This window comes from Bubalus kerabau, chromosome 3 (assembly GCF_029407905.1).
Source record: "Bubalus kerabau isolate K-KA32 ecotype Philippines breed swamp buffalo chromosome 3, PCC_UOA_SB_1v2, whole genome shotgun sequence".
NCBI classification, from domain to species: Eukaryota; Metazoa; Chordata; class Mammalia; order Artiodactyla; family Bovidae; genus Bubalus; species Bubalus kerabau.
In genome coordinates this window covers 60,148,846-60,161,731 of record NC_073626.1, presented here as the reverse complement: position 1 = coordinate 60,161,731, position 12,886 = coordinate 60,148,846, and the positions used below count along the sequence as shown (strand labels likewise).

At 37.8% G+C, this 12,886-nt stretch overlaps 1 protein-coding gene across 5 annotated transcripts in view; it reads left to right on the top strand.

The window, feature by feature from the left end:
* The window catches only part of PMS1 (PMS1 homolog 1, mismatch repair system component), a 118,418-nt gene that overhangs the window by 2,404 nt on the left and 103,128 nt on the right, over positions 1-12,886 (top strand). For all 5 annotated transcript variants that reach the window (XM_055571951.1, XM_055571948.1, XM_055571950.1 and 2 more), the window contains exons 2-3: positions 5,447-5,598; positions 9,552-9,734. In XM_055571951.1, coding sequence (XP_055427926.1) covers positions 5,467-5,598; positions 9,552-9,734 — 315 coding nt within the window. In that variant the 5' untranslated portion in view covers positions 5,447-5,466. The remainder of the gene's footprint in view (positions 1-5,446; positions 5,599-9,551; positions 9,735-12,886) is intronic.

The following is a 12,886-nucleotide window of genomic DNA, read 5'->3' as shown; positions in this document are numbered from 1 at the left end:
ATTCAAGAAGAAAGTTAGAGAAAGATCTGAGATCCCCTTGGGTCATGTTAAGTTTAGGGTGCCTCCCTGTCATCTAAATGATGATATTTAGAAAGTAGTTGGAAATAAGGCCCTGGATTCTAGGAAAAAAGCCTGGTTAGGAGGTACAAGTGGTGTGTAGGGGATAATATGGAGGCCAATTAGAATACATAAAGGAAGGGAGGTCACTCTTCCTAATGTTTACCTTTGCAAGAGGTAAGTGCTGATAAAATTATTTTTTGTGTCCCGCTTTATTAATTTGTGAAGTACTCTGATTACTCTTTTGTTGCATCCAGAAATAATAATTCCCTGCATTCAGACATTGTTTAGATAAGGACACAGGTGTGTTAAGTGAGCCAAGTTCTTTCAGAATGTAGGGTGAGCAAAGGGTCATTCGTGGCTCAGTGATCATAAAGGACCAGGTTATAAATGATACTAAAATTGGGTCTAGAATGATAGATAGTTTTGCATTAGGAGAGTGTGAAGGTGCAAATAGGGTGGGATTGCTGGCAAACCAAGATTGACATTTTTGACTGCTGTCAGTAAGAACAATGTGCTAATAAGATAAATAACAAAGTTAAGTGGGAGGTGTGAAGGGGAAATAAGAAGAGAAGTTCTCTTTTATAAATACCTATTTTTAGGTATCAGTGATGCTGATTGTAAGAAATGCTTGTCTTGAGAGAGATGACTGTTGGGATGTAGATTTAGATGTGATTCTATAGCTGAAGCTTTGGGTTTTAAGGTATATAAGAAGAGTGTGGAGGGATTATGGAATGCCCATTTTCTGGGAGGAGAGTGAGGAAAATATGCAGAGATTCAAGAGGTATAGGTAGATGATATAATTCTTGAGAATTAAACAGTATCATCAATGTCACATGCTTCAGGGATGTCAAGGAACATGAGTTCTGAGAAAAGGGTTTGATGACGTAAGAGCTCATTGGTGAACTTGAGAACAGAATCCTAACAGTGGTTGTATTATACCCTGTTTTGCAAGGGTTTTAGAAGTGAGTCAGTGATAGAGAATTGGTGACAGTGAATATAGGTTACTTATTAAAGTTTGGCTTCATAAAGAAAGAAGATAATCATAGAGGTAATAGGGTTGAGGGAAGAATTTTTGGTTTGTTTTTGCTTTCAAGGCCAGAATGACTAGAGGTGGGGTGGGACTGAAGAAACTAGGTGAAATTGTTAGCTTAGAAGAAAGAGACATTAGTCTGAGACTGAGGGAGGAAGAGTATGTAAACATTTTAAGAAACCAAAGAACACTGTGGTGAGAAGGTAAAGTGTGTGAAAATAGAGATCATGCTGTGGTCTGCCTTGATCTCAATAGGTAGAAGAGGAGGAAGGTTGGGGTGAATTTAGGGATTGGGGAGCAGGAAATAGATTTTTGAAAGAGAAGTTAGAATGAGATGAAGATGATGAGATGAATAAAAAGATTCTGCAGAAAGGGAAGGTTGAGGTGAGGCTAAGTTAATACCCCAAAACTTGATTAATAAGTGTGTTTCTTACATCCTTGAGACTCTCAAACTGAGGAAGCAGACTTCTTAAACCCAAGCCTCATCTGATTTCAAGCTGTGGGTTAGCTCCTGTTGGGGTAGTTAGAGGTCTGCTGTGTGTGTGTAAGTAGGGGTGGGGGTGGGATTCATTTACTAGTTTGGAGGAATTCAATGTAGTCCAAAAATCCTGGGATCTTTTAGCATGTATATGCCAAGCACTATAATAAGTTGTATGAAAGTGAAAGTCGCACAGACGGGTCCTACTTTTGCGATTCCATGGACTGTAGCCTGCCAACACTTAGGTCCATGGAATTCTTCAGGCAACAGTACTGGAATGGGTTGCCATTTCCTTCTCTAGGGGATCTTCCTGACCCAAGGATCAAACCAGGGTCTCCTGCATTGCAGGCAGATTTTTTACCAAGTGAGCCACTAGGAAGCCCAATGAGTTGTATACATTATTTTTTTTACTTCGCAGGAGGAGAAGGGGATGACAGGGTTGGATGGCATCACCAACTCAATGGACATGAGTTTGAGTAAACTCTGGGAGTTGGTGATGGATAGGGAGGCCTGGCATGCTGCAGACCATGGGGTCGCAAAGAGTCGGACATGACAGCGACTGAACTGAACTGACTTCTCACCACAGCCATATGATACCATTATTATCTCTAGTTTGTAGATTAGATGATTAAATTTTAGAGTTTAATGTTCTCAACATTTATATAATTATTAGTGTAAAGGCTAAGCTAGAACCAAAGCAGTATGATTTCAGAACTTGCTCTTGTAACCACTACTCTCACCAGGACTGTGCAATAGAACACTAATACAAGCCATGTATGGGCTTCCCGGTAGCTCAGTGGTATAAAGAGTTGACCTGCAATGCAGGAGACCCCAGTTCAATTCCTTTGTCAGGAAGATCCCATGGAGAAGGGATAGGCCACCCATTCCAGTATTCATGGGCTTCCCTGGTGTGGCTCAGATGGTAAGGAATCCACCTTCAGTGTGGGAGACCTGGGTTGGATCCCTGGGTTGGGAAGATCACCTGGAGGGGAGGGCATGGCAACCCACTCCAGTATTCTTGCCTGGAGAATCACCATGGTCAGAGGAGCCTGGCGGGCTACAGTCCATGGGGTTGCATATATGTATGCACACGTACTTGTAAATTTTATGGTAAGTCACATTAAAAGGGGAAAAAATTAAGGGAAATTAATTAAAAAAATATTATATATAATGCAATATATTCAGAATATCATTTAATTTTAATCAATGTAAAAAAATTAATTAAATTTATTTACGTATTTTATACCAAGTTTGACATCCAGAGTGCATTAGCACATCGCAGTTGGAGTAGCCCTGTTTGATGTGTGAGCCGTCACAAGTGGCTGGTGACGACCGTGTGTGTGCTGGTTGCTAATAGTACCATGCAGTTCTGTGCCTGTAGACCTGAGGCCAGTCTGAAGCCTGAGGTGCCGTTTGTTGTGACAGCATTCGTTTGTGTGCCTGTTACGGCAGTGGAGCAGCTGACTGTGTGCTGTTTTCCTGACTGACGGGGAAGGCCTCCCAGCCAGCGAGAGCCACAAACACTGAAAGGTGGTTGTTGACAGCTACTGTCCTAAGACTGGTTTACCCCAAATTACATACACAGTGTAATTAGAAGCTAATTGTTAGAAAAGGATTTTCAGTGTTTCTGTATATAATGATCATGGTAATGAGAATACTGTGTATTTTACATGGCTTTATCATTTACATAACATTTTGTGTGTATTTTCTTATATGATTCTCACAACAGACTAGTGAGGGATTATCCTCATTTATACAAGTAATAAGTTGATTTTGCAGAGGGATTTAAGTAATGGCACTCCAGTGGCAGAAAATGAAGAGGAACTAAAGAGCCTCTTGATAAGGGTGAAATAGGGGGATGAAAAAGCTGGCTTAAAACTCAACATTCAAAAAACTAAGACCATGGCATCCAGTCCCATCACTTCATGGCAAATAGAAGGGGAAAATGTGGAAGCAGTGACAGATTTTCTTTTCTTGGGCTCCAAAATCACTGCAGATGGTGACTGCAGCCATGAAATTAAAAGATGCTTGCTTCTTGGAAGGAAAACAATGACAAACCTAGACAGCATATTAAAAATTAGATATATCACTTTGCCAACAGGTCCATATAGTCAAAGCTGTGGTTTTTCCAGAAGTCATGTACAGATGTGAGATTTGGACCATAAAGAAAGCTGAGTGCTGAAGAATTGATGCTTTTGAGCTGTGGTGTTAGGGAAGACTCTTGTGAGTTCCTTGGACTGCAAGGAGATCAAACCAGTCAATCCTAAAGGAAATCAACCCTTTAGAATATTCATTGGAAGGACTGATGCTGAAGCTCCAAAACTTTGGGCACCTGATGTGGAGAGCCTACTCATTGAAAAGATGCTGATGCTGGTAAAGATTGAGGGCAGGAGACAAAGAGGGTGGCAGAGAATGAGGTGGTTGGGTGGCATCACTGACTCAATGGATATGAGTTCCAGCAAGCTCTGGGAGATAGGAAGGACGGGGAAGCCTGGGGCACTGCAGTCCATGAAGTCACCAAGTTGGATATGTCTTAGTGACTGAACAACAGCATACAAGTGATAAGTTGATTTTACAGAGGGGTTTAAGTAAACTTCAGTTTATGTGACTAAAGATGAACACCCAAACCTGTTTTTTTAGACTCTGGTCTGGCATATTTCTCCATTGTGCTAATCAGCTTTGCCTTGTGCAAAGCAAAATGTAGTTATGAATTGTGAACAGTTAACACCATTCAGAAGTCAGTATATTGACTACTTCCCAGAAATGGCATCCTTCAAAATACTGTGTAATCTTAGGGGCTGTATTCCATTTCTTGCTCAATTACTTATTCTTAAATTTTATGTCACTCTGCGTGTTTACATCTAAGTTGGCTGAGAAAGAATCCTAAACAGAAACCTTTTAATTTTGTTTGTCTTTGGTATCGTTGTTTTGTTTGGACCTAGATTCCATAGGATCATACCATCATGTGCGCATGTAACAAGTCATGGTAAATTAAGGATGTACTTTGGGTTCTCCCCTCCCCCATTTTATTGTCAGATAAAATCATAACTCTAGAGGAACTTGTATGTTGTCAAGCTAGTATTTTTTAATTTATTGAAATGTTTTCTGAAGTTAGGCATTAAAGTAGATGCAAACCCCACTCCCTGCAGATTTTGTATGTATGACTTCCATATGAGATTTTTTGTTTCTTTGCAAAAGTTTCATGACAGAGAGTTTCATGGCTTAAACAATTACTGGTAGAGAGATTCGGATGTACAAGTTGGATTGGCATGTCAAGGACCTTGAATGCCAGCACATGGATTTGAGCTTTATCTTATTTTGGCTTTGGGGAGCCACATGATTAGAAAGATGTTTTAGGCTAAGTAGTGTACAGGATGGTAATTTGATGTGCTATGTTGGAGATGTGACTAGTTTAGATTAAGGGTAATTCCATAGTCTAAATTTCCTAACTCTAAAAGAGCTCAGTAATTAAAAGAGATAATTGTAATTCATTGGAATGTATCGATGACTAATGATGTTCAAGAGCCACTGCCATTAAGGCACATGACCAACATTATCTGCTTATCAGTTGACAGCACCATCTGGTCATTCCTAGCCAGGCAGGTCATATATTACACTTATTGCACAATTGTTCTTACCATTCTTCAATTAGTAACTAGTGTGACTTACCAAATTATATCTCTGTGCCTTAGACTTAATAATATGCAGATGATAATGGCATTGATTTTAAAGGATATTCATAAGAAATAAACGATTTAATACTGTATGTGCTTAACAGTAGAGCCTGACATACAATGAGACTCATAACCAAACTGCCATCAGTTCTGTTAGGAATGTTTAACAATTTTTATTTTTACATCTTATGGTTTATTTTCTAGCTACTGTGCTGAAAGCTAGAATGAAACAGTTGTCCGCAGCAACAGTTCGCCTACTTTCAAGCTCTCAAGTAATCACTTCCGTGGTCAGTGTTGTAAAAGAGCTCATTGAAAACTCCTTGGATGCCGGTGCCACAAGCATAGATGTTAAACTGGTGAGTGTTCTTGAGATGCTGCCAACTACCTTTAAAGCAAAAAAAGAGTTGGACAGATGTTTTCTCCTTACAAATTACCTTTTTTTTCTTTATATACCAGTAAATTATTTTTAGAACATTGAATCCTTTGTCTTATTTAAGAGTAAATCCTTAAAAATGCATTTTAGTTTAAATCAATATACAGTAACACTAAAGGAAGTCATAAAGGAAAGCTTATTCTTTAGGACTCTTTCACATAAATGAACTTAATTTGTCCATATTTTCTGCTATTACTCTTGGTTATATGTGCTTATTTGTTTTATATATTCTCATTTGTATTTTGTTTTTTCTACTTAATCTTCTTTCAGAACTGTGTCCTTTGTTGCTTCATAGTTTTCATATTTTTAAATGTAAGTGCTACATATTAAATCATTTGAGTTAATATGACTTAAGACACTTACTATGATTTATTGCAATGAGTCTGAACCTCTACCACCTCAATTATAAATTACTAGCTCATGGAGATAAGGTCTATATTTTTTTGTGTTCTCTATACCTGTTCAGTATCTGGTACATAAATGGTAGATAAATTTGTTTGAGTGAATGTAAGAATGCATTTTTTTTGTAATCTCCTGATCATCAGATATTCATATTATTTCTGGTATTATGGCATTAGCAAGAATACTGATATGAATATCTTTGTAGGAAAGAGACCTTCCCTTTTCATATACATGTACATATATTATATATATGTTATCCCTTTTTATCCTTATAAAAACTATGAATTAGCTACCGCTACCCATTTTACAAATAACTAAGGTTCTAAGAACTTTCCCAAAGTCATGTAAGTATGGTAGTAAGTAGTGGAGCTGAGATTATATTCCAGATCTTTATGACTCTAAAACCTTTCAAGATTTTTCGTCAGTGCTAGTGGTTCTCACAACACTTGGGTGCATCATTAATTTTATTGAGTTTGTTAAAACAGTTATTGGGCCCTAGAATTTCATATTCTAGGTAGGGCCCCAAATTTGTGTTTCTAAGAAGTTTCTGGTTGATGGTGAGACCCGCTGTTCTATCCTGTGTCAAACTTGTACTTTGATTTTAAATGATACAGTAAAAGCTTTATAAATATGAAAAAAATTAAAATGAAAGACATTTCCTTTTTCTTAAACATTTTATGTAGTTCAGTCTGGTTAGAATACAGTTGATAATACTTAAATAGGATTAGCTAATTATAACTGACAAATTTAACATAAGAATCTTAAGCAGGCAAACATAAATCTTATTCTGAACGGTCTTGGAAGAAAAATATAGTTTTTAAAAAATAGTTTTACAGAGCCAACAGAAGTCCTCTTTAAAAAGGAAATTAAAGTACACATTTTTATCTGGTTATATATTTAAGTCTCTTGACATTTATCAGTTTCTGGTTGGTAGAATTTTAAAACAACTCTTTTGCTCTATATAATAAGATCTGTTTTATTATAGTTTCATATAGTAATAACTGTCCTGGGTAGGAATGTTTTCATAATTAGTAAATTAAATGTGTTGACATTATTTCAGACATTTAAACAGATGTTTGTATTATTTTACTCAAGTGCCTTGAGTTTTTACTTGAATTGAAAGACTAGCATTTCTATAGTTAATTATTTTTCTATAAAACAAAGTAGACAAGCTATCTCCAGGATCCTAGTGTTAGATTAAGGGAGCGATAAGAAACTAAATCTTAGGTGACTCTCCCCAGCACCTTGTATTTCTAATTTATCTAAAAAAGAATGACACAGTATCATATAATTTTAGGTTATTAAAAAGGTACTGTATTATTTTTAAATAACAGTCATTATAATTGTAGGGAGATTTTTCTTCCCTATATAACTTGCATTTATGGCCATACACATAAAACTCTGTGAAGTAAAGCTTATGATAGAAGTTTGCTACCAAATTTAAAATGTGTACTCATAGAAAGTGTGATGACCATAGGAATTTATGCTTTGTATTTGCAATGTATGCATATGTTTAGTATTAAATTACCCATATTAAGCTATGATTTGTTTTTCCTCCTCCATTTTCAAATTAAAAACTCACTGAAATTGGTAATTAGGTGTATTTTCTCAGCAGTCTGTTAGGTGACTATTTGCAGAAAGAAGTTCAGAAAGTCATAATTAACAGATTTTTATTTATTTATGACTACAATAAATAGTTCAAGAGAGAAAGTATTAAAAATCAGATTGAATGTTGATAATTGCTGGGCTCTTGGTGGGTAGAACCGGGTGTTGTTTTGATGGTGATGGTGTTCTGTTTTATTTGGGAGATTATATATACACAAAGCACCCTTCAGCCTTGTCATGGCGAAGGGACTTGCGTAACTTGGTGAAGCTATGAGCCATGCCATGCAGGACCACCCAGGACAAATGGATGATAGGCAGAGTACTTCATGCAAAATGCTGAGCTGGATGACTCACAAGCGGGAATCAAGATTGCTGGGAGAAATACCAACAACCTCAGATATGTAGATGATACCACTCTGATGCAGAAAGTGAAGAGAAACAGAAGGACTTCTTGATGAGGTTGAAAGAGGAGAGTGAAAAAGCTGGCTTGAAACTCAGCATTCAAAAAACTAAGATCTTGGCATCTGGTCCCATCACTTCATGGCAAATAGAAGGGGGAAAAAGTAGAAGCAGTGACAGATTTTCTTTTCTTGGGCTCCAAAATCACTGCAGATGGTGACTGCAGCCATGAAATTAAAAGACACTTGCTCTTTGAAAGAAGTGCTGTGACACACCTAGACAGTATATTGAAAAGCGGAGACATCACTTTGCCAACAAATGTCCATATAGTCAAGGCTTTGGTTTTTCCTGTGGTCTTGTGTGGATGTGAGAGTTGGACCATAAAGAAGACTGAGTGCTGAATCATTGATGATTTTGAAGTGTGGTGTTGGAGAAGACTCTTCAGAGTCCCTGGGACTGCAAGGAAATCAAACCAGTCAATCCTGAAGGAAATCATCCCTGAGTATTCATCGGAAGGACTGATGTTGAAGCTCCAGTTCTTTGATTACCTGATGGGAAGAACCGTGTCATTGGAAAAGGTCCTGATGCTTGGAAGGATTGAGGGCAGGAGGAGAAGGGGGCAGCAGAGGATGAGATGGTTAGATAGCATCACCAATTCAGTGGATGTGAATCTGAGCAAACTCCAGGAGATAGAGGACAACAGAGAGCCTGGTGGCTGCAGTCCATGGGGTTGCAAAGAGTTGGATATGACTTAGTAACTGAACAACTGCAGCAATATATACAAAGGTCTATATAACTTTGAAGAATATTTCTGGGGAAGTTTAAACATAAATTTAAATGTAAATACCTATTATATGGAAACAATTCAAGGGAACCATGGAGATCATACTGATATTATTTTACACTGAATCTGAGTCCAAGGAAAACAAGGAACTTGCCCATTGTACCATAACTAGGAATTGGTAGAGTTAAGAATTTAAACTCTTAACTTCCTTAATGTTAAGTTTACATGCTCTGCTATGCTGTGCTTAGTTGCTCAGTCATGTCCAACTCTTTGCAACCCCATGGGCTGTAGCCCGCCAGACTCCTCTGACCATGGTAATTCTCCAGGCAAGAATACTGGGATGGATTGCCATGCCCTCCTCCAGGGGATCATCCCAACCCAGGGATCGACCCCAGGTCTCCCGCATTGCAGCTGGATTCTTTACCATCTGAGCCACCAGGAAAGCACAAGAAAAATGGAGCGAGTAGCCTGTCCTTTCTCTGGGGTTTCTGACTGACTCAGAAATCAAACCACGGTCTCCTGCATTGCAGGTAGATTCTTTACCAACTGAGCTACCAGGGAAGTCCTAAGTTTCCATAAGAGATAGATAAATGACAAAACTGTTTCATTTGTGTTACCTTCTGTCTCTAAATGTGGTAATAGTTTAATGTCTTTATATACTAAAAGTATTGTTGAACTTTTCATAGGAAAACTATGGATTTGATAAAATTGAGGTGCGAGACAATGGTGAAGGTATCAAGGCTATTGATGCACCTGTAATGGCAGTGAAGTACTACACCTCCAAAATAAGTAGTCATGAAGATCTTGAAAATTTGACAACGTATGGTTTTCGTGGAGAAGCCTTGGGGGCAATTTGTTGTATAGCTGAGGTAAGGTAATTTGTATTGATCATTTTAGCAGTTTCATAATAACATGGTATTAGAATTAAGAGAAAACTCACCCAGAATTTAGCAGTTTTTTTTTTAACTGTGTAAAATGCATGTAACATTTACCATTTTATTGTGTAAAATATACATCAAATCTACCAGTTTAGTCATTTTTAAGTTTACGGTTCTGTGACGTTAAATGCATTGGCTCTGTTGTGTAGGCATCACCACTGTCCACCTCTGGGACTTTTTCATCATCCCAAACTGAAGCTGTACCCATTAAACAATAAACACCTATTCTCCTTTCCTCTGTCCACTGGTCACCAATATTCTACTTTCTGTCTCTATGAGTTTGACTGTTTAGGTGTGTGTTATACTTGGAATCATACAATATTTATCTTTTGTGTCTGGTTTATTTCACTTAGCATAATGTCTTTAAGGTTCATACGTGTTACAACGTGTATTAGAATTTCATTCTTGTTAAGGGTGAATGATACTCCATTGTATGTATAAACCATATTTTATTTATTCATTCATCTATCAAGAGACATTTGGGTTGTTTCCAGTGTTTGACTCTTGTGAAGATTGGTGTACAAATGTCTGAGTCCTTGCTTTCACTTTTTTGGGTATATACCCAGAAGTGGAATCGCTGGGTCAAATGGTTCAGTAATCCCCCCTTATCCCTGGTTTTGCTTTCTGTGGTTTCAGTTACCGCAGTCAACCACTATCAGAAAATATTAAGTGGAAAAATTCCAGGAATAATTCATAAGTTGTGTGCCATTCTGAGTAGCATGATGAAATATGGTGTGGTTCTGCTCTGTCCTGCCTAGGATGTGAATTGTCTGTCTTACGTATCCACACTGCACACACTACAGCCTTTTAGTCGCTTTCTAGCTGGGTGAGTTACCAGATCTGTCAAGGTATCATAGTGCTTGTTTTCAAAGGAGCCCTTATTTTACTTAATAATGGCCCCAAAGTACAAGAGTAGTGATGCCAGCAATTCAGATATTCTCTGACTGTGCCTCATTTATAAATTGAACTTTATCTTAGATATGTGTATTTAGAAAAAAACATAGTGTATGTAGGGTTTGATACTATCTGCAGTTTCAGGCCTCCACTGGGGATTTTGAAACATATCTCCTGTGGGTAAGGGGGACTACTGTAATTAATTTTTTGAGGAATGGCAAAGAGTGTTTTTCAGTGGTAATATATATATAAGAGGGAAAAAATGGTTTGATCATCTAATGGCTTGGAAAAGTATTAAAATTATACAGGTAACTATAAGCATTTCTCAGAGCCTTTACTGTACTAAAGTGCATTGTGAATCTCTGAGGTTGGTGGTTTACAATAGGGACATTTCCTGCACACTAGGCTATGAAACTCATTTATTGAGATAGCTATCACTGTTAATTCTGTTCTGCTGTGGAACACACTCTGGAAATACTGCTCTGGTCAACACAGATAATTGGACTGTGCTCTAGAGATATGTAGAGAAGGAAATGGCAACTCACTCCAGTATTCTTGCTTGGAGAGTCCCATGGACAGAGGAGCCTGGTGGGCTACAGTCCATGGGGGTCACAAGGAGTCAGACACGACTGAGCAAACACTCAGTCACTCACTAGAGATGTGCAGTGGCTTGGGCTAAACCCTAGTTAGAATTTTCCTCTCCTGACTGCTGGATGTTTTCAGTGTATATAAACCCTTCATTCAGTTGATGTCTGACCCACCTCGTTGCATAGTATCAATTCTGTGTCACTGCCTCTTCCCTAGATCTCACAACTGGTTTTTGGCAAAGCCCATCTGGAACCTTATCTCTCCATTTCCATGTATATCAGTTGTGTTTGATCACTAGTTGCTTTGTGCTGTACTGCTCTCTTCTGTGTTCGGGTCTGTTTTACAGTGTGATTGTGTGCCAAGATGACTGTTTAACATGGTCATTGTGAGGGTCTCCTTAGCTACCTGCATTTGCGTGGTGGCCATGTATCCTTTCATTTGTGCTGACTGCTGTTTGGGTGAGCATGCTCAGGTGCAGTAAAATGATGGGACTTGTTTCAGAAAAGTGGCAAAGATATGAGATATTGCTGCTTTCATTGTCTATTTAGTGATCTAGTCTCCCCAACAGTGACCCCTTCTCCAGGCTTCTCCGTCTTCCCTCAGCCCTTCCCTTAGAGTGTCTGCATAAAATAGGTTTTCTCCATTTTTGGTGGAAAGGTCCCATCTAGGTATTCACTCTTTAACTTCAGGGCTCTGTAAGCTGATGCCTAAGAAAGAAAAAACAATTGTGGGTTGTGGAGGACGGGAGTTTAAAGGGTGAAGTTATGCTGTTCTAGCTCAGAGGACCTTGCTTATTAGAATCCAGATGTTCAGACATCACTAAAGGAGAAAAGACCTTGTCATTCCTTTAGTGTATACTGTGTAAAAATCTTGATCCAAAATCTTGCACACCCTGTGCTTTCTCTTTCTCAGCACTTGTTTTATTTAGAGTTTGCTGAGTCTCCAAAATTTATTGGCCATTGCCCAATTTTATCCCCGTAGACTGTATATTGGAATCTATAGTCTTGAAATCTTGTAGAAAGAGAGTCTTTTTTTTTTTTTTATTGGGATGTGATTTGTACCAGAGAGGCTTTGAAGCTCCCAGTACTAAATACTGCTGTTTGAGTTCTCAGGGCTGTTTTAAAAATTGTATTATTTGTTTGAGAGTAAAGTATTTGATTTTCTAACTGTTGTCCAAATGTGGCAAATAGTTGTTAAGCTTTATTTTGACAGGTATTGTTAAATAATATATTGTTCAGCCTTTTTGTATTTTCTGTAAGATGTGTATATTGGCCTTTCAGAACTGAAGTTGGTCATTATCAACTTTGTCTGCTAGGTGGCAGTACTATACTTAGTCTTTTAAAGTACACTGTACATAAGTCATAATTTATCCAAATCTTCACTGTAGTTACAATTTTTGATGGCAGTTTGGCAAGTCTTTATCCAGTGGTACTCAGCACTGTTTTTTCATTTGATTACTTAAGCCCACTTAATATCCAAATTTATCGTTTGATCTCTTGATTCATTTTTGAAGTATTTGAATGTCTTGAGTATAAATACTTAAAATAATTTTGTTCATCAAAATTACAAAAGGAGTAGAAGAATTGTCAAATTATCACAGT